The 22,773-nt window shown below is 45.5% G+C and overlaps 1 protein-coding gene across 1 annotated transcript; it reads left to right on the top strand.

Annotated features, from left to right (window-relative positions):
• The first annotated feature begins 142 nt into the window (after positions 1-142).
• Positions 143-21,829, top strand: Zbtb2 (zinc finger and BTB domain containing 2). Its single transcript, XM_008847737.3, has 3 exons — positions 143-276; positions 13,936-14,120; positions 18,986-21,829. The coding sequence occupies exons 2-3, from the start codon at positions 13,948-13,950 to the stop codon at positions 20,355-20,357; spliced, it is 1,545 nt and encodes a 514-aa protein (XP_008845959.1). The 5' UTR covers positions 143-276; positions 13,936-13,947; the 3' UTR covers positions 20,358-21,829.
• The last annotated feature ends 944 nt before the right edge of the window (positions 21,830-22,773 follow it).

The raw sequence follows: 22,773 nt of genomic DNA, 5'->3' as shown, positions 1-22,773 counted from the left end.
TGGCGCCGGGGCCCTGGCCGCCTGACAAAACCATCCCCCGGAGCCAGGCGGCGGCGAGTCGGCGGCGGCTCCATCCGGGGCCTTGCGGGAGGGGGAGGGGACGGAAGCCGAGAGGGCGGGCGGCGGGGCGGAGGGAGGGAGCAGGGGAGGGGGCGCTTCGCGTTCCGGTCCCCATCGCCGGTGCCTGCCTGCCCGCCGCCACGGCGAAGGGCGTCCCGAGCGGGCGGCGGCCGGTGAGCGGTCCCACGCCGGAGCCCCGCGCAGCGGGCCCGTCAGGTGCGTAATTCTCAGGCTGCCGCGGTTGCTGCTTCTTCGGCGGCCAGGCCGCGAGCTGCGGAAGTGGGTTTGGGGGAGGGGAGCGAGCAGGGAGGGGGAGGGGAGGGATCCGGTCGGACCGGAGCAGGCCCGGCCTCTCTGGCGCTTCTCCCAGCTGCAGCGGCTCCTACAGCTGCTGCCGCTACTGCTGCGGCTCCGCCTCCCAGCTCGCGGGCGGGGGCGCGCACGCGCGCTTCCGGCCTCCCGCTGTCTGCGGCTCTCGCGCGCGCTCCTCCCCTCCCCCCCGCCCCTGGCGCCGGGGCTGTGGCGCCGGCCCGGGCGTAGCGCGCGCAGCGTAGGCGGTGGCATTGTGCTCCACGCCGCGGGACTCGGGGCGGGCGGCCGCGCGTGCACACGTGGGGCGGAGGGGAGCGGCTAGCGTGAGGTGCGGCCTGAGTGCGTCGCTCCCCCCTCCCCTCGGCCCCTGGGATGGGGCGGGGCCGGGCGGGGCGCCATCCCTCGCGCCCCGTCCCGCGTGGCCCCTCCTGGGGGCGGGGCTTGGGACTCCGGGGGCGGGGCCGGGGCCCCGGCTACGGCCAGTGCAGCTTCGGCGCCCTCCTTGCTGCTCTGCCCGGAGTCGAGCTGGGAAGGTGGCGCGGGAGGGCTGTTCCTGGGCCGGACTCTTCCCAGTGGAGCGGAACCTTAGACCGTCCATCTTTAAGCCGGAGTGCATGCATAGGCAGCTGGTCAGTCCGGAGCTACGTAGGAGGCAAGGTTTTGGTTGACTTTAGGTGGTAGCGACTTATCAGGCTCTAGAGCAGCCAGTGAAAATCCGGGTCCCAGGGCGCTTGCTGCGAGCACTTCCACCCAACTCCTACTCTGAAACAGGACCAGCCGAGTTTTTTTACTTCCCCTCCTCCCGTCCCGTTCCTCCCCGCCAGCATCACACTGTGGGCCCACTTAGAGTAACCCGGGATCCTACTCATTTTCATCGGGTGTTGATTTAGTAAAATAAGGCATGATGAAAACGGACTGCGGTGGGCTGGATTTACCTAAACAGGCTGTTGTGTTGTCCTAGTTTACACTGTCAGTAGAGACACTGACCGCCCAGAGCAAGGCGAATCTGTCACCCAACATTTTAATCTGAGAGGCATGAAATTATGTTAAATTAGAACTAAGACACTTTAGGGGCTACAGAGAGAGCTCAGCAGTTAAGAGCACTGGCTGTTCTTGCAGAAAACCGGGGTTCGAATTCCAGCATCCACATGGCAGCTAACAACTGTCCATAATACCAGTTCCAGGGGATCAGATGCCCTCTTCTGACCTCCACCTCACTGCATGACAGGGGTGCACTTACACACATGCAGACGTAATCATACACATAAGATAAAAATGGTCATTTCTAGAAAACCAAAAATCACATTTGGGGGAACATTCAGATTAACGTCTTTCCTATGTATCCAGGACATTTGTAAAGTATTGGTAATTTTTAGTAGTGTAATTTATTACTAATTCTTTAAAAAAAATCTTGACGAATTTATTTTTACTTTATGTGTATGAGTGTTTTGCCTTCATGTATATATAAGTGCAGCATGACTGCAAGGCCTGCAGAGTCCAGAAGAGGATTTTGGATTCCCTGGAGCTGAAGTTACGGTTTTTGAACTAGATATTTCTCGTTTAGTAAATTTGTGATTTCATGTATTGATTTTCTAGCCAAGGAATGGCCTACTGTTGATGCCATCATATTAAAAAATATTAAAAGTTGACTCAGTGTGAACTTGCTCTGTAGACGAGATTGGCCTCCATCTCAGAGATCTGCTAGCCTCTGCCTCCAGGCCCAACTGTACTGGCTGCTCTTGCAGAGGACCCAGGTTCTATACTCCACCCACTAGGCAGTTACCATCTGTAACTCCAGTTCCAGGGAATCTGACGTCCTCTTCTGGCTTCCACAGGCATTGCACAACTTGAATGCAATTACATACATGCAGGCAAAACACTCAAAATATAAATCAAAAAAAAATTTAGATAAAAAAAAAAAAATATATATATATATATATATATATATATGTCTTTTTGAGACAAGGTCTCCCTGTAGCTTCAGTTGGCCTGGAACTCACTATGTAGACCAGGCTGGGCTTGAACTCACAGAGATCTGCCTGCCTCTACCTCCTGAGTGCTGGGATTAAAGGTGTGTGCCAGTACACCTGGCTTTTGTATATTTTTTGAGGGAAAAAGGAAATTTTGTGGGGGCGGGGGCAGATCTCTATGAGAGGTTAGGCCAACCAAATCTACATAGTGAGTTCCAGGTCAGCCAGGGCTATTGAGACCCTGTCTCAAAACCAGCCCCCAAAAAACTTAATTGGGATTTTTTTTTTTTTGTCTTTTTGAGACAGTCTCTCTGGAGCCCCAGCTGACCTGGAACTCACTATGTAGACCAAGCTGGCCTTGATCTCATAGTGATTTGCCTGCCTCTGCCTCCCAAGTACATGCTGGGATTAAAGCTTGCACCCCCACACCCAGCTTAACTTAAAAAAAAAAAAAAAAATTGCTCGGCGTGGTGGCACACACAGAGGAGACCCTGTAGCCCCAGCTGTCCTAGAACCCGCTGTGGAGACCAGGTTGGCCTCCAACTTACAGAGATCCACCTGTCTCCCAAGTGCTGAAATTAAAGGCATGTGCCATCATGCCCAGTAACTAAAAAAATTTTTAGGAAGAAAAAAATATATGCATAATTATGTGCAGGGGTGCCACAGAAAGCCAGTGGTAGAGGAGCCTGCTGGTGGGTGGCATAAAACCTTTGTCCTGTTAACCCACTTGCTTCCTCGCCAAATTTATATATCTCTTCCAAGAACGTGTAAATTGGTGGGTGCAGACTCTTCCAGCAAAGTTCTCCAGCAGCTGAGTGAACACTAGGCATGTTCAACCCACAGAACAAAACGTGGCAATGACAGGTGTTTGTGTTAAAGATTTCTAGAAACTTTATGCTTATCTCCACTTTTCATTTCAAGCTGGGCATACTGGCACACGCCTTTAACCGTAGCACTCTGGAGGCAGAGGCAGGTGAGTTTCTGCACCAGGGAAGGTATAGAATCATCTGAGATGCACCCTGAACTAGACCTGGAGGTGATTACATTTCCTTCAGAATATTTCTATAAATCACATGGTATATAAAAAGGAAGGCAGGCTCTACTCTGCTTAGTAGGTTTTTACTTTTGTTGGTATTATCCTAAGTACCTTTTTTTTTTTTTTTTTTTTTTTTTTTTTTGAGACAGGGGCTCCCTGTAGCCCCAAGCTGGCCTGGAACTCACTATGTAGACCAGGGTGGCCTTGAACTCACAGAGATCCGCCAGCCTCTGCTTCCCAAGTGCTGGGATTAAAGGCAAGCACTACCATACCCGGCCTAAGTTTGTTCCTTTAAAGTTGATTGTAGCACAGTGCTTTCAGAATTACTACTTTACTGTCAAATCTTTTTTTAGCCTTAAATCTCTGACCTACTTCTATTTGACACTTAAAATGTCCCTGAATTGCTGCCTCCTCATCCCAACTTATATTTGAAAATTAAAAACTAATTTATATGTAGATTAAACATAAGAAAAATACGATGGAAAAGACAAATCTTTTTTCCAATAGGACATAAGTGCCACTAGTTAGTTTATGCCTTCCTTTTTGGACTCGGGAAAGAAAAATGTGCCTCTCTGTCCTCACAACTAAATAAGATGCATTTCCTACCTCTGAACTGATGTTTTAAAATGTGTTGCTATTCAGATGGCCAGCTTAATTCATGTTTAGTTCACCCCCTCCCCAACATTAATTTTTAATAGTTCTAATTGAAAAGAAAGATTTTTATCTTGATAGAGTGGTCCAAACTACTTGACAGACCCCATCTCACTTGTGAGTAATGCTTCAATTCCTGATGTACCCTGTGCATTACCGTATTCATTATTCTCCATGTAAATAAAATGGAGGACTTAGAGGAACCTTTTAGTGCCCTTGAAATGCAGAGTCTAAGTGGTGTTTAGTGTGTTACAAGAGCTATTATCTTAGAAAGGGAATCATCAGTTCCCAAAAGCTGTTGCTCCTCAGTGCAAGTGAAGGAGGAATTTAGGTTGTCAGAATAAATCCTGGCTAGTCCCACCCAGCCACACCCCTAAAGACTTGCTCTGTACAACCCATGTGTGCTGCCTGGGTAGCTAAGTGCACTGGGACAGCCAGGTTTTCCCTGTCCAAGTGGGAAACAGAAAAATCAAGGCATGAAATATTCCAACTGATGATTAGATTTGGCTTTGGAAAATGTTTGTTACGGTTTTTACTTTTCGGCATGAGTATGTCTTATATAGTCTCTGGATTCACTTAAGGGGAAAAAAGCATTATGTATAAAATAATTATATATAAAGTACAAAAAGCATTCTATAAAATACTTTTTTAAAGGCATGTGCAAGTGGTTTATAAAAAACTTTTTTAAATATTATTTTTATGTGTATTTTATGTGAGTGTACCCGTGTCATGCAGGGTCCGAGGAGGTCAGAAGAGAGCATTGGATTCCCCAGGAACTGGAGTTACAGACGGTTGTTAGCCACTATGTGGGTGCTGGGAACCTAACCGGCGTCCTCTTAACTGCTGAGTCATCTCTCCGAGCCCATAACAGACTTTTTTAAGATATGTTGTCTTGGTACATGTAACAGTGAATACCTTTAATCCCAGCACTTGGGAGATGGAGACCGACCTATCTCTTTGAGTTTGAGGCCAGCCTGGTCTACATAGAAAATTCCAGGTCAGCCAGGGCTACATAGTGAGACAGTCTCAGAAAAAGAGAAAAGAAAGAGGGAGGGAAGGAAAAGAAAAGAAAAGGTTCCCTTTGCTTTGTTTTGTTTTGCTTTGTTGACACAGTCGCCAGCATCCTAGGCTGGCCTTCAGCTCTGTGTTGGAGAATGACCTTGAACTTCTGGTCTTCCTTCTACATCCCTAGCGCTGGAATTTTAGGCATGCAGGACCTTTTCAGGCCTACACTACCTACACAGGCACACAGTACCCACACAGGGTTTACAGGGTGCTAGGGATGGAACTCAGCTTCGTGGAGGCTAGGCAAGAACTCCACCAGGTAATCTGTAGTCCAGGCCATTTGGAAGATGTCCAGGCTCATTGCTGGCCCTTTGTGACTAGGCCAGTAAGAACTTTTAGGAATGTTCTGCAGAGTAAGGTAAGGTCATGCACAAAATATGAGCCATATACCCAGAAGACAACAGACTCAGTCCTGACTACACATGATTTAAGGGTTCTGGCTATTGAGTCTGGTAACCTGGCTTCTCTGAAGACACTCAGACATCAGTTGCCAGACTTCTGAGCTCCAGACCAGTGTTGGCCAGAGCTGTATCTTGTACATCTCATCCTGGGGGCCTCGGTGGTCTCTCAAAGGCAACATGTTCTTCCCACCAGACTAGCATTCTGTCATTATCTCGAAACTCAAACCCACCCAGCTATGCCAGTAAAAAGTGCTTTGATCTTCCCTACCCGCCTCTACCAATCAGGGCTGCTGACTTTAATCTAAATACCCTTCTAATTCCCCTGTCAGTCCCCACCCCAGCCCCTCCATTGCAGAGACTGGAAAGGCTCCCTTGGTCTTTTCCTTATAGTCATCCCATTGTGTCCCAGGCTGAAAGTCCTCTCAGAGGCTTCCCATTGTCTCTAAGATAAGGACTGAAGTCCTTCACTGGACCTCAGCCACCTGCGTATTCTTCCCAGGCTTTCTACCCTGAGGGCTCATAGTAGAATAAAGCATTAGCATGGGGAAACATCAGGTGACATTTTTAAATTGAGAAATTCTTCCAAAATACAGCATACATTGAATTGATGAATTTTTTGGTCAGTCTAGAATAAAAAGAAACTAAGCTTTTATCCCAAATCATCAGGCTAGTCAGGGACCAAACTAAGGCTGAAACCGAGTGTTCTTCCCTTTTCTGAACATCTAGTTATTAGCTTACTAGCAGATATCAGTGTGCTGGACAACCTCCTAGGCACGTGGATAAGTAGTAAATGATAAGGACTCAGTGTACACTCTCACCCTATCAGGTGAATTGCGTAACTGGCACGTGCATAGATGCTGCAAGGCAGGAAAAACCTCTTGTTCTCCAGAGTCTGAGGCAAGGATGTGAGTGCATGTGTGTGAATAGGCACACCGCCTGTGAGTGCATGTGTGTGAATAGGCACACCGCCTGTGAGTGCATGTGTGTGAATAGGCACACCGTCTGTGAGTGCATGTATGTCATGGCCAGCTTCTCTAAAGCACCATGTTCAAAGGTCCTGAGCAAAGGCTAACCCCTGGTCCCCTGGCCTTTCTCCTCCTCTTAGTGAGTAGAGATGAGGCAGCCCAGTGTGAAGTTTGTGGAGTAAGGGCCAGAGCAGGGAGCCCTGTATTCTCCCAGGAGCCAGTCATGGCCCCAGTGCTGAGGACCTGGGAAAAGAAACCACTGTTTCTCAGTTTAGCACATCCAGGGATTTCAAAGTGAGTGAACATCATTTTGTCACTTTAATCAACATACTTAGGTGAAACAAGGTGGTTTTGGTTGATTTTTTTTGAGTTTTGATTTTTTGAGATAGGATTTTGCTGTGTAGCCCAGGCTAGTCTTGACTATAAAATGCTCCTGCCTCAACATCCCAAGTGCCAAGATTGCAGCTGTGTAAAACAGAATTTTTGATAAGGCTTAGATTTCAGAACAAGCTAGATAGACACTGAATGATCACTTTGTAATGATCACCAAACTGACAGGGTTTTTTTTTTATGTGTATGAGTGTTTTACCTGCATGTGTATAAGTGTACCTGTGCATGCAGTGCCCTCAGAGGTCAGAAGAGGCTGTTAGAACCCTGGAACTAGAGTTACAGCTGATTGTTAGCTGCCATGTGGGTGCTGGATACAGAGTTCTCTGAAAGAGCCCCCGATACTCTTAACCACTGAGCCATCTGTCCAGTCTCAGAACTACAGTCTTGTATCAAGGAAATGATTAGACTGGATGTGGCTGATACATGCCAATAAACCCAAGTAACCCTGGTAGGAAGATCATGACTTACAAGGGCTATGTGGGCTATGGAAGAAGAACCTTTCTCAAAAATAAATAAAATTTTAAAATTAGGTAGAAGCCAGGCATGGTGGTGCACGCCTTTAATCCCAGCACTTGGGAGGCAGAGGCAGGCGGATCTTTCTGAGTTCAAGGCCAGCCTGGTCTACATAGTGAGTTCCAGGACAGCTGGAGCTACAAGGAGACCCTGTCTCAAAAAGACAAAAAAAAAAAAAAAAAAAATGGTGACATTTAATATCATAAGGTAAGATTATATGCATTAAAAAATTAGTTTGCATAGCCAGGCATAACAATGCATTCATCCAAGCACTTGGGAAGTGGAGGCTGGAGGATCAGGAGTTGAAGGCCAGCCTCTGCAGAAACACTCTCAAAAAAAGAAAAAGGAAAATTATTTTCTGTCTAGTAACCATCATGCCACCTGTCCATCCGTTGACAGTATATACCGGGTCTATGTCCTTTCTACATACTTCGTACAGAAAGCCCCTATCCCTGCTGAGACTATGAGGAGTTATGTCTTCGCTTATAGAATAAAGAGAAAGCAAGTCTCAGGACGCTCAGGTGTACAGGTTTATTTTTTAGTAAAATGTGCAATCAAAAAGTCTGGGCACCCTTATCTTGGATCAGCTCTAAAGCACATGTGCAGTGTGAGTGGCAGCTCGTGGGCACAGAATCACCACATTTGCCTTCTGGAAAAATCACTGGCTGTTAATGCTGAATGGGCTAATGAGGCCTAAAATGGAAGCAGAGGTGATTTGGGAGGTGAAAGGTGAGGCAGAGAATTATAGCTGAAGTGAGGGTAGACCTGGAGGCTGTTGAAAGCTCTAACTGGTCAAAGGGTAGTGATGGTGCCATATACCAAGCTGGGGGATTCTGAACAGGCTTGTGCCCTCAGTTCCCACTGTCCTTGGCATTTGAGTTCAGTTTTATCCAGGTTGAGTTTAAAGTTCCAAGGAGTTGCAGGGTAGAAGTAAATGCACTCCGCAAAGGAACACTTGATGCAGAGAAAAGCTGGCTCGGGCCTCCTTCAGAGGAGGGTAAGATGCAGCAACATGGGGTGAGGCCACCAGAGAGCAGTGGCCTAGAGCCCAGAGACAGGGCTCCTCCCAGCTGGAGGAAGGGAGGGAAATGCCAGAGAGGGCCAGTGGGCTACCCGGCCCATACTGATGGGACAGTCTTTCAGAACCTTCAGAAACCATCTGGCCCCAGTTGGCAGGGGAGCTGTTGATGGAGGTAGGAAACACAGACAGACCTCTCTCTCTGTCTCTGAAGGAGTAGGGGGGACTTGTCAGCACAAGGCCTGGCTTTACTGTGTCGCTATAAGCCTCATGGACCTGATTTGAGGACCAGGGGAGGAAAAAGGACTGCAGGACTTTGAAAAGGTCTTGTGTCCCTTGGGCCAGGGAAACAGCCCTGTTGAGCTCCGGGCCCTTCCTCTACCTCTCACCCTGTTCTCAGGCTAATTCATATATACAGTGTTGTAGATGTTTTGATTTTGGTTTTCTCTCTGAAAAAGATTTTTAGGTTTTTTTGTTTTTCGTTTGTTTGTTTTTTGAGAAAAACAGTAGCAACTGTTGGCCTAGAACTCACAGAGATCTACCTGCCTCTCCCTCTGGAGTACTGAAATTAAAGGCCTGTACTACCAAGTCCTACTCTGAGAAAGATGTTTTAGTCCCCAAAATAAAAGGGTTTTGATTGCTGTGCATGCTCCCCACACTTAGCTTGATCTGTGCATTTTCATCTACGTGAGCTTTAAACATGCACCTTGTTAGTGCTTCTCCTCCTGGTTCTTTTTTTTTCTACGTCTTTGACAGAACATGTTCTCTCTATATTTGAATACTTACGTTCAGTGTGATTCCTGATCTAAGATCTGTTCCTAAATTGATCTTAAAATAACTGGTAGACTTCCTTTAAAAAGAAACATTCAACATTTTTATTGTGTCTTCACTCTTACGGTCTGAATAGAGTACTGTGTTAGTCTGATGGCAAGGGAGAAGGAGCTAATACTGTATATATCAATTAATGTAAAAAACAAATCCTCCTACAAAATACTGGTAAGTTTGATGACATTAAAACATAAAATGACGGGGAAGATCCTGGTTCAGTTACCAGCAGCACAAAATTAACCTTAATAAACAATACAAAAATGAAACAAGTGTTAGTATTTGTGACACAAAGCTCATTTTTTATGTGTGCAATGACTTCATTGTTTTTTGAGACTCCCTGTAGCCTCAGTTGGCCTGGAACTCACTATGTAGACCAGGATGGCCTGGATTTCACAGAAATCCACCTGTTTCTGCCTCCACCTCCCCAGTACTAGGATTAAAGGCCTGTCCAGCACCATGCCCATAAATGTGGTCTGTGCTTCCTCAAATGGAAGTTCTTTTACCTTCTCAGTACAGAAAGGCCCCACGTACCCTATAGTTTCCCCAGTGGGAGCATCTTGCTGTAGAATAGAGCTCCTTAATTTTTTTCCAATTGCAATCCCTTCACATTTGAGAAATTTTTTCACTGGGGTATATAGGTATATAAAACATGTACTAGTCAAGCATTTATGGACAGTAAATCATTAAGAGCTGGGTCTGCCATGGTATGGTAGCACACACCTTTAATCCCAGCACTCCAGAGGCAGAGAGGGACTCCTCTACAGAGAGGGACCCCCCCCCCCAATCTCAAAAAGACCAAAAACAAAAAAAAGATAAATCATTAAGAGCCGGGACTGTATCTCAGAGGTAAAACACTTGCCTAGATTTACAGATCCTGGATTTGAGCCCCAGCATTGGGGGAAAAAAAAATGAAGAATTTATTTTACTTCATGTAATCTGAAGTGACCTCAAACTCATTATATAGCTGAGGATAACTTTGAACTGATGATCCTCCTGTCTTCCCCTCCCAAGTGTTGGGATTACAAGCATAGGCAGGATGCCTGGTTTTATGCAGAGCTGGGGATGGAACCCGGAGCCTAGGCAAGGAGTCTGTCAGCAGAGCCAGCCACATCCTGAGTCCTAGTTTTATTTTAGAACAATCCTTTGATATAATTTTCACTTATTAAGGTAAAAGCAAATTTACATACTAATAAGATAGATGTGTTTATTTTTATATAAAGAATTAAATCTTGGCTGACTAAATGTTGCAGGAGCTAGAGCATTTTCCATGTTTTTCAGAGTTAATATTTTGATTTTATTATTGTCAGTACTGAGAACACCGCTTCACATAGTACATAGTAAAAGATGGCAGAAGTATGTTTAGGGCCTTCAGAAATTATTTAATGATTTTTTTTTTAACAAATTTCAAGCCTGCAATACACATAGCAGTTTTCACAAACACTGTAAGATAACTAACAATCCAAAGATACAGTAACTTGATTCTTAGATGCTGAGCACCCAGGGTCAGAAAACACTGTCTTCTGTTTTCCTTAGTCAACGTGATTTTTCTGTAAGAGCAGAAAATTTTGTAATGGTACAACACCAGCTCCTAACATACAGTGGTCACAAATCTGAGCTGAAGCATTTCAGGCAGCATCTGTTGGCACTGCATGATACGACAGCATTTATTCACGGTGCAGAAAACTCACGTGTGTGTTCAAACCAAAGCTGCAAGGAAGTCATACCATGCAACATGGATGCACACTGCCAGAAACACCTCAGAGTCATCACACATTTGATTTTTAATTAACTTTGGGTTGCTATGCATTCAGAACCCTTTCATTATTGCCCAATTTTTCATGACCCCCAAATTCAGTTAGGTACCCTTATATACCCCACAGTTTAAGAGCTGGCCTGTGTAGTATCCCCAGTAGAATGTTGACACTAGCACAGTCTAGCAATGGAACACTTCTGTCACCACAGGTATCCCTGGGACTGTCATTTTGTAGCAGTACCCCTGCCCCATTCCTCCTCACCTCATCATTGCAAGTTCGTTCTCCATTTCTCTGATTTTCACTAATATATCCAAGGAATCATTCAGTATGTAACCTTTAGAGGTTAGCCTTTTCCACTGAGCATAATTCACCCTTATATCTAGTATATACAGGTAGTTCATTTCTTCTTTGTTGTTTTGTTTTTGTCTTGGAGACAAGGTCTCACTATGTATCCCAGGCTGGCCTTAATTGCCAATCCCCCTACCTCAGCCTCCGAGTGTTAGGATTAATACGTGTGCCACCACACCCAGTAGTGGTTCATACCACAGAGTAATTGCTCAACCACTGAAGTATGGATACTTGTGTTGTTTCTGTTTTTCACAAACAATATGTGGACATAATTTTCATCTCTTGGAATAAATGTGTAGGGATACAGTTGCCGGGCTGTGTGGTAGATTAAGAAACTGATGTTTTCTAGTGCGTCTGTTCCATCTTGTGTTCCTATCAGCAGTGTATGAGTGACTGAGTTCTTCTGCATCCTCACCACCTTTTGCTGTGACTTTATTTTACCCATCCTGATAAGTATGTGGTGACAGTTTTTAACTTGTGTTTCCCCAGCATCTAGTGATGTTGAAAACATTGTCTCATAGCCACTTATCCTCCATCTAATCCTCTTTGATGGAATACCTCTTCAAATCTGTTGCACATTTTCCAATTTGACTGTTTTCTGCTGTTTCAGAGTTCTTTATATATTACAGATACTGATCCTTTGAAGACTGGTTGCAAACATTTTAAGATATTTTTCCCTAGTCTTTAGCTTGACTTTTCATCCTCTTAACAGAATCTTTCACAGTGGAAAAAAATTTTAATTTCTATGAAGTCTAATTTATCACTCTTTCTCCTTTTATGGATTGTTTTTGAAGGAACTCTTTCCTTTGTCCTAGATCCCTAAGATTTTTTTTTTTCTAAGAGTTTTGTAGTTTTGTGCTTTACTTAAGCCCACGATACATTTTTAGTCTTTTCGTATAATAAAAGTACGAGACTTGGGTCAAGACTCTTTCTTACCTGTGGAAGTCCAGCTGACCCACGACTGTTTGCTGGTTATGCCTCCTCCACTTTTGTGCCTTGGTCAGCATTTCTGTGCACATGTTTATGTGAGTCCAGGTCGGATGTCAGAGTTCGCTGTTTGCTGCATTAATATGGTGCCATCTCTTCTAGTACCAGAGTTCTAAATTCTGTGCAGTATGACGCATCTTGGAATTGAGTAGACTGATTTTTTCCCACCTTTTTGTTCTTTTCTAAACAGTTTTACCATTCTACATCCTTTGCCTTTGCATACATTTTAGAACTGTCTTGTCTATGCCTAAAAAAAAATCTTGCTGGGATATGGAGTTTAGCAACTGTAGCTTCCACATACAACTGCATGTTTTGATAGATTGATGCCTATGTATCTCTTTTAATTCTAAATGGTATTTTTAATTTCAATGTTCATTGCTAGTATATAGAATTATAGTTAAGCTTTTGGGGTTTTTTGTTTGTTTGTTTGGTTTTTTTTTTTGAGACACGGTCTCCTTGTAGCCCCAGCTGTCCTGGAACTCACTATAGACCAGGCTGGCCTCGAACTCATAAAGATCCGCCTGCCTCTGCCTCCCAAGTGCTGGGATTAAAGGTGTGCGCCACCACGCCTGGCCTGGAGTTTTTTGGCTTTTGGGGGGTTTTTTGGGGTTTGTTTTGTTTTGTTTTTGGTTAAGTTTATCTTGGCTTATGTTCTTTCCAAATCCATTTTAGTTACATACATTTTTATAGATTCCTTGGGATTCTGTACATCATGCCTTCTGCAAATACAATTTTCTTTCCTGTCTGTATACTTTTATTTCCTGTCTTGTTTTAGTGTACTAGTGAGCGCTTCCGATGCTTTAGGTGAACTTCTTAGCCTTGTTCCTAATCTTAGAGAGAAAGCATTTGTTCTTCTCACTGCAAAATGTGACATTGCTCTGTGTGGTAGGTTTATTATAAGAGCTGCTTGTGGAAAAGAAGACTTCTAGGGATTTGATGAACCTGGCCAGCTGGGGCAGGCAGCTTCCCACTGTGAAGGGATGCCTTCAGAGCTGTTAGTTGGGGTGATGTGTGAATAATAAAAACATAGGATTTGAAGTAGGTACATTCAAATTTAAATTTTGACCCCCTTGGCCTTCCTGGTAGAAGGCCTGGGGCAAATTACTTACTAGTCTCTAAGTCCATTTCCTCCTCCACAAAAGGGAGGCCAGCTCCCTTCCTAATGGTATGCAAGCCTTTGTAGCACTGACATTTAGGCGGAGTAGGAGCTTGAAGCTCAAAGTTTAGTAAGAATTTCACCCTGCCTGGCTGAGACACCGCCAGATACTTCAGTAGATCTGTCTTAGTGGAAGAGTGGGTGAATTCTGATGGATCATTAGCATTTGCATTGGGGATCTTTAGCTGGTCGGGGAATATATGCTGTCATAAAGGACTGATGCTTGGAATTCATTTCGGAGCGTGTAAGCTTGGCAAAGCACACCTCATGAGTCACCCTAGATGACATGCTCTGACAACCAACTGGGAGTACTGGCAGACCCTATTCCAAAGACTGTTAAGATTCATGAGTTCATATGTACCATGTTTAGCAGTGCCTGACATGTTAGCCATGATGGCGTGTTAGCTATGATCATTACTATAACCGACACATTCTTATTTGTGGATCACCTTTCTTAAAAATAAAATTGTTTACTTTGCAGATTTTTAAAAACATGGATTTGACCAACCATGGACTTATTCTACTGCAGCAGTTAAACGCTCAGCGAGAGTTTGGTTTCCTGTGTGACTGCACGGTTGCAATCGGCGATGTGTACTTCAAGGCACACAAATCAGTTCTTGCTTCATTCTCCAATTACTTTAAGATGTTGTTTGTCCATCAGACCAGGTAACTAAAGTAGTTGATAATAATCTAATGGCTGTAGACCTGCCTCCCGTGTCCCTCTTCCCACTGAGCATACTCTTGGCCTTCATCCAGACCGTGCTCTCTGCCTCCCTAGGACCCCAGGCGCCCAGCTCCCTTGTTGCCCTACCTGTTCCCTGCCCTTCTTGGTTACCAGTGCTTTGAGCAGAACTCAAGAATCACCAGCCTGCCAGCTCTGTGGAGCCCCTCGCCCTCCAAACTGCCTCTGATTTGACCCACAAAATATGGATTGGCAGGGCCAGCCAGAAGACCCCAGAGAAGAACCCCTGTGTACTGAGTCTGCTACTCCAGGGAGGAGTTGGAGGACAGGAATTTCGTTTCCCTCTTTTCAACGTAAAATCTCTATCTTTGCTCTGATTTTTCTTCTCATTTGTCCTAAATATCTTAGTGAGAAGAACATCTCAGTGTGTAAGGACAGTGACCTTCCTCTCTCTCCCTCGAGTCTTTCCATCTTTTTCTCCTGTACTTTTCATCCTCCCACCTTCCCCTGCTGAATCCACGGAGGCTGGAGACTTTCTTGACCTTGCAGGCTTCTGGAGTACAGCCCTGTTCTGTCTCCCATGAGCCTTCTTTAAAAGGCCACCTGTGTCTTTCACACACTCTCCTCATCCCACACTCTTCCTGTCCATTTGCACTGTGGTTTCCTGCCCATCTCTCCACTGCAGTCATCATTCAAAGGTCACCCCTCTACCAGAATGCTGCCCTTCCCCAGGCTCTGTCCTGCCATCCTGCTCAGCACTGCCTGCCCACTCCTTCCCTGCCCCAGCCGCAGCAGCTGGCACCTGTTCTGTGACTGGAGGCCCTTTGTGTTCGGCACGTTCTACCCTAAGCACTGCACTAGGACCTCTTGAGCTCTGGCCCCTGCTCCTTGCGGTCCCTGAGCACTCTCCACTGTCCAGGGTGAGAGGGAGCCTGTGTCCTCATGCTTTGCCTTTGCTACTAGAAACTTGAAAGTTATAGCTCTGCCCCCCATCTTCTTCAGAACCATGTTCTAAGTGCCCCGAACCTGGCTGACTGCTGGTCATTTAGACCTGATTCCCCCCTCACACCCCAGTTTTTCTCATTGGGCATGGATAAAACTGAATTAAGTCTCTGCTCCAAAGCCCAACCCCGCCCCCAACCTTGCCTGTTTTCTTATCTTCAAGTAACCAACTGAAGCTTAGGATCGCAATTTCTTCAAAATGCCTTCACATTTGTTCTTTCTTTTCTTGCATTTTAACCGGTTCATTTTCCACATCACTGTCAGATTAATATTCCTAAACACTGCTTAGGTCATGGTGTGCCTTTGATGAGAAGCTACTAGAGGTAGGGCTTGCTTTGACTGGAAACCAAGAAGATCACTGCCTAGCAAAATTAGTCTTTAAACTCCCTATTGTGTCATGGGGGAGGAGCCTTCAGGCTTGAAACCTGACCCTCCCACCTCAACACCTGGGCCCCCTGAGACACCCCGCTCAGCTCCTCTTAGACCTGGCCTGCCTTTGTATTCACTCACCTGAGCAGAAATTTCTTGGTAGTCCACCCATTCCCTGATTTCTGCCCTCTTCCTTGCCTTCTTCCTAATCTAGTAGACACAATAATTAAAGGTGACCTATACTATGCTGCCTATGAGCTCTGTGTTCTCCCCCAACTTGTTTTCTGTGTGCTCATCTCCCTCATCTGTAAATTTCTTGAGCAGAGAGCGGGTTCTATAGATCTTTTTGGATACCATAGAAATGTGAAATGTGTGCCTAGAATAGCCACTTGCTATAACCTGGAGGAGCAGAAGAGCCAGGAAAGGTGACTTAACAGTGAGGACAAGCTGTCTTGCAGCACTAAGAATGTTCCCTTTAAGCAGGGACTGCTGGGATGTATACCTGTTTCCTAGCACTTGGGAGGCTAAGGCAGGAGAGTCCCAATAAGACTTGAATTTGAAGAGTAAAAGACAATGTAATTGGTTTTAATTAGATACAAGACATTTCCCTTATTTTAAGTATGGGGGCGGTGAGTAAATGCCTTTCTAACAAAGGAGTGTGTCTTATAACACCCAAGCTTATGTAGGAGTATGTGTTTTACTGCACCAGTGCTCCACTTGGGTAACTGCCTAGTGGTAGTTACTTGTACCTCTGCAAACAGAGCTGAGACTGGCGTGCTTTTAACCCGAGTCTCCTGTGTCCCCTCAGAGGTCCTGTGGCACTTGATCTAGCTCTGCCTACTCAGAGCCTGAGAACATGACTGGATCCTTCACACTTCAGAGTCTCTCAATGGCTCATAACTACCACCAGATGGCTCTATCTACAGACTGAGTTCTCAAAAAAAAAAAACAAAAAACTGAAGAATAGGCCCTGCTAAGAACAACCTTCTGACAATGTTTAGCATTTTTTTAAAATCATTTTCTTAAAATTCTAGTGAAGGTTGCTGGGTGTGGTGGCGCACACCTTTAATCCCAGCACTTGGGAGGCAGAGGCAGGCAGATCTCTGTGAGTTCAAGACCAGTCTGGTCTACATGGTGAGTTCCAGGACAGCTGGGGCTACACGGAGACCCTGTCTCAAAAAGGCCAAAAAAATAATAAATTAAAATTCTACAGAAGAAAAGTTTAAACATGGAAATTACTATGGAAGTCTATCCAGAAGAGTTTGTAGCCATATTAAAACTTTGTTCACTTTTCTCCTGCATAAAAGTGCTATGTCAAGCAGATGTCTGATCAAACCTTACATGGTGTTATACGGTAGAGGATGGGAAAGTGGACAGTCTGGCCCCTAGTGAACTGAGTGGTTAGAGAGGTCAAACTGGCCCTGAGAAAAAGGAGTTTGAGGACCGCTAGGTCTGGAACATGACATAAGGAATTTTGAAAAACTCCACCTACTTTTCTAAGTGTGTGTGTGTATGTATATGCATGCCTCAGCTTCAAAAGTATTTTGTAAAGTAAATAAAAGCTGTACAAATTGGTGCCTAGAGACTCACAGGGCCCAGAAGGCCTTGCCAGCAACTCTAGGCCCTCCGGGCTTGCTCTAGATGTCCTTCCACCAACCCTGCCAGGCCCAGGAGTCCTTTTCCCTCCAGGGCCAGCTAAAGCATGAACTGTGGCCTCCCCAGCTCCTTCCTAGCCTTGCCATCAGGGACTGTACATACTTGTTTACAACTGGAGATGCTGAATTGTCAGTAATTGCTTATAAGCTTTTATAAAGGACAGCCTATCCAGCCACAGTGAGCAGTTGCAAAACCCTCATGAATGTTTCTCTGGAAAGGGATTCTGTGGGGCTTTTAGTGGATGCTGAAAGAAAGCCCTTCTGGATTTCCACACTTCCCCACTGCAGGGAAAAGAGGCAGCCTGGGATCTCTAGCTGGCCCCTCTTTATCTTGAGGACCACCTCCATTCTGGAGTAATTCGCATCTCTGAGGGCCTAGGGTTTCCAAGTTCCCCAGCCCTCTGCCTGATCTTGCAAGGCCCCTAGTTCCCTCTTCACTTGGGAGTTGACTAATTATATTACCAAAGTCATCTTTACAATATAATCCTTAACTAATAAATTTCCCCAGAGCATCTAAATATGTTACACGCTACACATAGTGTTGCTAGGACTCATCTTAAAGGAAAAGCATCTGTATATTTGCATTCCTGTTTCAAAGGTGTAAGCAGTCTGGAGGGGTATAAAAGATTCCATGTAAAGACATGAACAGTATGTGTCTTTTTAAAAAGGAAAATAATGAGCTGCGCACGGGGGGTGCACACCTTTAATCCCACCACTCAGGAGGCAGAGGCAAGTGGACTCTATGAGATCGAGGCCAGCCTGGTCTACATAGTGAGTTTTAGGTCAGCTGGGGCTATAGAGCCTGTCTTAAGAAAAAGAAAACATGATTACTAAACCAGCTCAAAAGATTTATAATACCAAGAAGTCATAAGATTAAAAAAAATCATTTTCAATTCTAAGGACATTCAAAGAAGCTATCTTTGAAAAATGCATAAAATATGTTTATTTGTTTGCCCTAGCAAATGCCTCATAATATAGACAATACAGAAACATGTGTCTCGTTGGGCTCAGGAATGTGTGAGGCTTTTGGACAGTGGTGGTCTGAGGAGAGTTCTCACCTCTTTGCTATTGCAGTTTTGTGGGGAGCATTTCTGAGGTTGTGCAGCCAGTAGTCGAAAAGTTAGACACTCTGCAGTATCCACCAGCTGCTTTAGGCGCCTCCCAGCTAGCAGTTAGCTTTCAGGACAGGACCTCTTGTTTCTCATCTATCAAATGGGAACAATTAACCCTGCCCTGTCTACCACACTGAGCTATTTTGTTGCTCTGAAGGATTTGGGGTTGACTGTAGAATCAGGCCTAGAAGCAAATCTCAGCCCCACCACTTACCATTTCTGATCTGAGCCCTACCACCTGTAGCATGCAGATGCTAATGATGACATCTGGTGTGTCCTAGGCTGGTTTCGGTGCCACCTACCAACTCCAGGAAGGTGCCCAGAGTCCTGTGCCAGCTGTCCTTGCCATGTTTCTGCCTACATAGCTCAGAGCTGTGGAACAGGGACAGTTTCAACAGGCTCAGGTTCCTTTTGGTATCCTTACATTAGGAAGTGTTATGTTAGCCAGCCCCCTCCTCCCATGTCACCTACAGTTTTAGATATTTTCTAATCAGCTAGGTTTTTGACTTACCTTAAAAGATCTGCTAAGCTCCGGACTCGATCAGTATGGAACTTTTAACTGGAAGCTTGGCCTGGCCAGTGATGCCAGTGGTCAGAAGTGGGAAATGTTCCCATCTCATTTGTTCTCAGATGTCTGTTTTGTTCTTTAGGCGATATGATTCCATTTGTAGGTTGGTGTTACCTCTTGGGCTTTCTGTACCTTTCTTTCAGTGAATGTGTCCGTCTGAAGCCGACAGACATTCAGCCTGACATATTCAGCTATCTCCTCCACCTGATGTACACTGGGAAGATGGCTCCGCAGCTGATCGATCCTGTCCGCTTGGAGCAGGGGATCAAGTTCCTGCACGCCTACCCCCTCATCCAGGAAGCCAGCCTCGCCAGCCAAGGCACCTTTTCCCACCCTGACCAAGTCTTCCCGCTGGCCTCATCATTGTACGGTATCCAAATCGCAGACCACCAGTTGAGACAAGCCACCAAGATGGCTTCAGGACCTGAAAAACTTGTGCGTGAGCCTAGGCCCCAGGCATCCAGGATGAGCCAGGAGCCGGTGCCCGAGACCTCCCAGCTGTCCCAGCTGACTGCGAATCTGGCCCAGGTAAACCGGACAAATATGACCCCCGCGGACCCCCTGCAGACCTCGCTGTCCCCCGAACTTGTCTCCACGCCCGTCCCTCCCCCTCCTTCCGGGGAGGAGACCAACCTGGAGGCCTCGTCCTCCGATGAGCAGCCTGCATCCCTCACCATAGCCCACGTGAAGCCCAGCATCATGAAGCGGAACGGAAGCTTCCCCAAGTACTACGCCTGCCACCTGTGCGGCCGGCGCTTCACGCTGCGGAGCAGCCTGCGCGAGCACCTGCAGATCCACACCGGGGTCCCCTTCCCGGCCGGCCCACAGGGCGAGGGCCGCGGCCCCCTGTCGCTCTGCAGCAGCGCCGCGGACCTGGGCAAGGACACTCTGGAGGTGCCTGAGGCGGGGATGATCAGCGACAGCGAGCTGCAGCACATCTCCGACTCCCCCATCATCGACGGGCAGCAGCAGTCGGAGACGCCGCCCCCCTCGGACATTGCGGACATCGACAACCTGGAGCAGGCCGACCAGGAGAGGGAGGTGAAGAGGCGGAAGTACGAGTGCACCATCTGCGGCCGCAAATTCATCCAGAAAAGCCACTGGCGGGAGCACATGTACATCCACACCGGCAAGCCTTTCAAGTGCAGCACTTGTGACAAGAGCTTTTGCAGGGCCAACCAGGCCGCCCGCCACGTGTGCCTCAACCAGAGCATCGACACATACACCATGGTGGACAAGCAGACTCTGGAGCTCTGCACCTTCGAGGAGGGCAGTCAGATGGACAACATGTTGGTGCAGACCAACAAGCCCTACAAATGCAACCTGTGTGACAAGACATTCTCCACTCCCAACGAGGTGGTCAAACACTCCTGCCAAAACCAGAACTCGGACGTTTTTGCCCTAGACGAGGGGCGGTCCATTCTCCTGGGCAGTGGGGACTCCGAAGTAACAGAACCTGACCACCCAGTGTTAGCGTCCATCAAAAAGGAACAGGAAACCGTTTTGTTAGACTGAATGTTACTTGTCTTTTTAAAAACTGTCGTTTTTACAAAGTCCCTTCTCCTCTCCCCAGTTGGGAAACAGTAGTTCTCCATGGCATGAAACAAACAGCCTGCTCCCCTCTCTTCACGTTCTCCCAGCCCCACCTCTGTAAGGCTTTGTGCGTTATAAACCTGGAATATATTTACTTTAATTCAGGGGATATTGGAAAGATAATGGTCAGTAGTACTTATAAACAAATAGGTTTTGAGAAGTTTTAGATTATTTTAAAGGCCTACTTGGAACTAATTAAGAGTATATAATAAGAACAACTAGAATAAAATTTGGTAAGCTAAAATTATGACTTTCCCTGGGTAATAAGTCTTCCTTCTCAGAAAAACAATGTCAGAAAATACAGCATGCTTCTTAGAGATAAAGCTGGGCTCTGTACTATGCAAAAAAATCTAGAACGTATGGAAGAACTTGAAACCCAAGAAAATGTTTTTAATATTTGTCCTCTAGGTGTCTTATTTCAGAATATATCCTTTGAGATTATGTCCAGTTAAGAGAAATCGCTAGTTAAGAAATCGACTTTAACAGAATGCAAAAGAGTAATAATGTGATGGCAATCTTCATTTTAGGATAAAACCTGACAAGCTATGCGTCTGTGTGTTTATGAGCGAACATGTGTGGATCCTTGCTACAAACAGGTGAATTAATGCACATGCCTTATCCAACTGCTGGCTTCTTTCCATGGTGAACAAGAGGGTGCTATATTTTGGTTTCTGACAAACTTGCTTTAAGATCAGATTTGGACATACTGTTCTATAGATTGTCGTTCTGAATAGAAAATGGCATGCCAATTCCCAGCAGTTGCCATCAGTAAGCTTATTTCAGTAACAACCAGCTGTTTATCATTGTGTGTCCACTGCAGGGAAAAGACTATAGGAATGTGTGTCTTACAGGGGAAGCTGTGAGCAGAAGGTGTAACTGTAATGGCTAAAAGTCAATGCTGCCAGGCATGGTGGTGCCCACCTATAACCCCAGCACGGGGAGGTGGAGGCAGGAGAATTGGGAGTTTGAGGCCAGCCTGAGCTACATAAAGAGACCCTGTTTTTCTGTAGTTCACTGGCAACATTTATTTAAGCATCAAAAATGACACAGAGAAATCAGGACCAAAAAATCAAATTTCTTTTTGAGGGAAAAACAAACTTGATTTTGATGTGTAGTCTCCAATTTTTTTTAACACCTAAAATTTTCTCCACTGGCCTAAAAGCATTAAAACTTGTCCATTAATCTTCCCTTGGGTCAATAAGAAAATGGTCTCACAGGATGAAACAGGAGCCAGAAGTAAGGACTAAGGGGCAAGGGAGGGGGAATAGTTCATAGCTATACCATATATGTATGTTAGAAACCGAATATCTCGTCATCCTCTTATGTATAGTTGAGTTCTCAGATTTGTAAGTTTTTATACATCCTTTCATTGAATAAACATTGAATTAAATGGGCATGTAATTTTTTTTCTCTCCATATATTTACCCAAAGAACACAAGAAAGGAAGTGTAGGTACCTGGCACCAAGAATTGTTTTCTTGCTAGACTTCCTCCTGTCAGCTGGTCAACAAGCATTTCCCTAACCTGAGTGCCACTGTTCACATTGATAAACTGAAGCTGATAGATGCATTGGTCATGAAATTGTGAGAATCAAACAAACAAGCTCTGTGAGAGTGCTAGGAGTGAGTATAGATGTCATTAGACCAGTTTTCTTTATGAGGAAGAAAAAGGAGACTAGGAGGCACTTGCCTAAAGATGACACAACGCACAATATAAACGTAGATCATTAAACATTCGTTTCCACCCATTTCATCCTTTTTTAGATTTATTTATATTTTTTATTTTTAAAAATTATTTGATATGTATGTGTTTTGCCTACACGTTTGTAAATACACCACATGTGTACATTGCCCATGGAGACCAGAAGAGGGTGTTGGGTTCCCTGGAACTGGAGTTACAGATGGTTGTTAGCCATCATGTGGATACTGGGAGCTAAACCTGGGTCCACTGTAAGAGCAGCCAGTGTTCTTAACCACTGGAGCCATCTTTCCAGCCTAGCCTTTTTTTAGTGTGTGTCTGGGTTTCCAGTATGTGTATTATGTGTGTGTGTCCCCAGAAGTCAAAAGAGAGGGTCGGAATCCCCTGGAGCTGGAGTTACAGGCGATTGAAAGCTGCCTGACATGGGTAGTGGGAACTGAACTCAGTCCACTTCAAGAGCAGTAAACACTTTTAACTGCTGAGCCATCTCTCCAGCCCCAATTTCATCCTTTTTATTTTTAGTTATATTCACAGCTCTCAAATAAAACAGCCTTGGGCCATGTCTGTAAAAGAGTACTTCAGAGTAGTTCCTACAGCTGACCACAGCATCCCCATGAGGCCTCAAAGGGACACAAGATATA

Source organism: Nannospalax galili, unplaced genomic scaffold (genome assembly GCF_000622305.1).
Source record: "Nannospalax galili isolate Female #2095 unplaced genomic scaffold, S.galili_v1.0 scaffold563, whole genome shotgun sequence".
Taxonomy (NCBI): domain Eukaryota; kingdom Metazoa; phylum Chordata; class Mammalia; order Rodentia; family Spalacidae; genus Nannospalax; species Nannospalax galili.
This window is presented reverse-complemented; position numbering and strand designations above follow the sequence as displayed.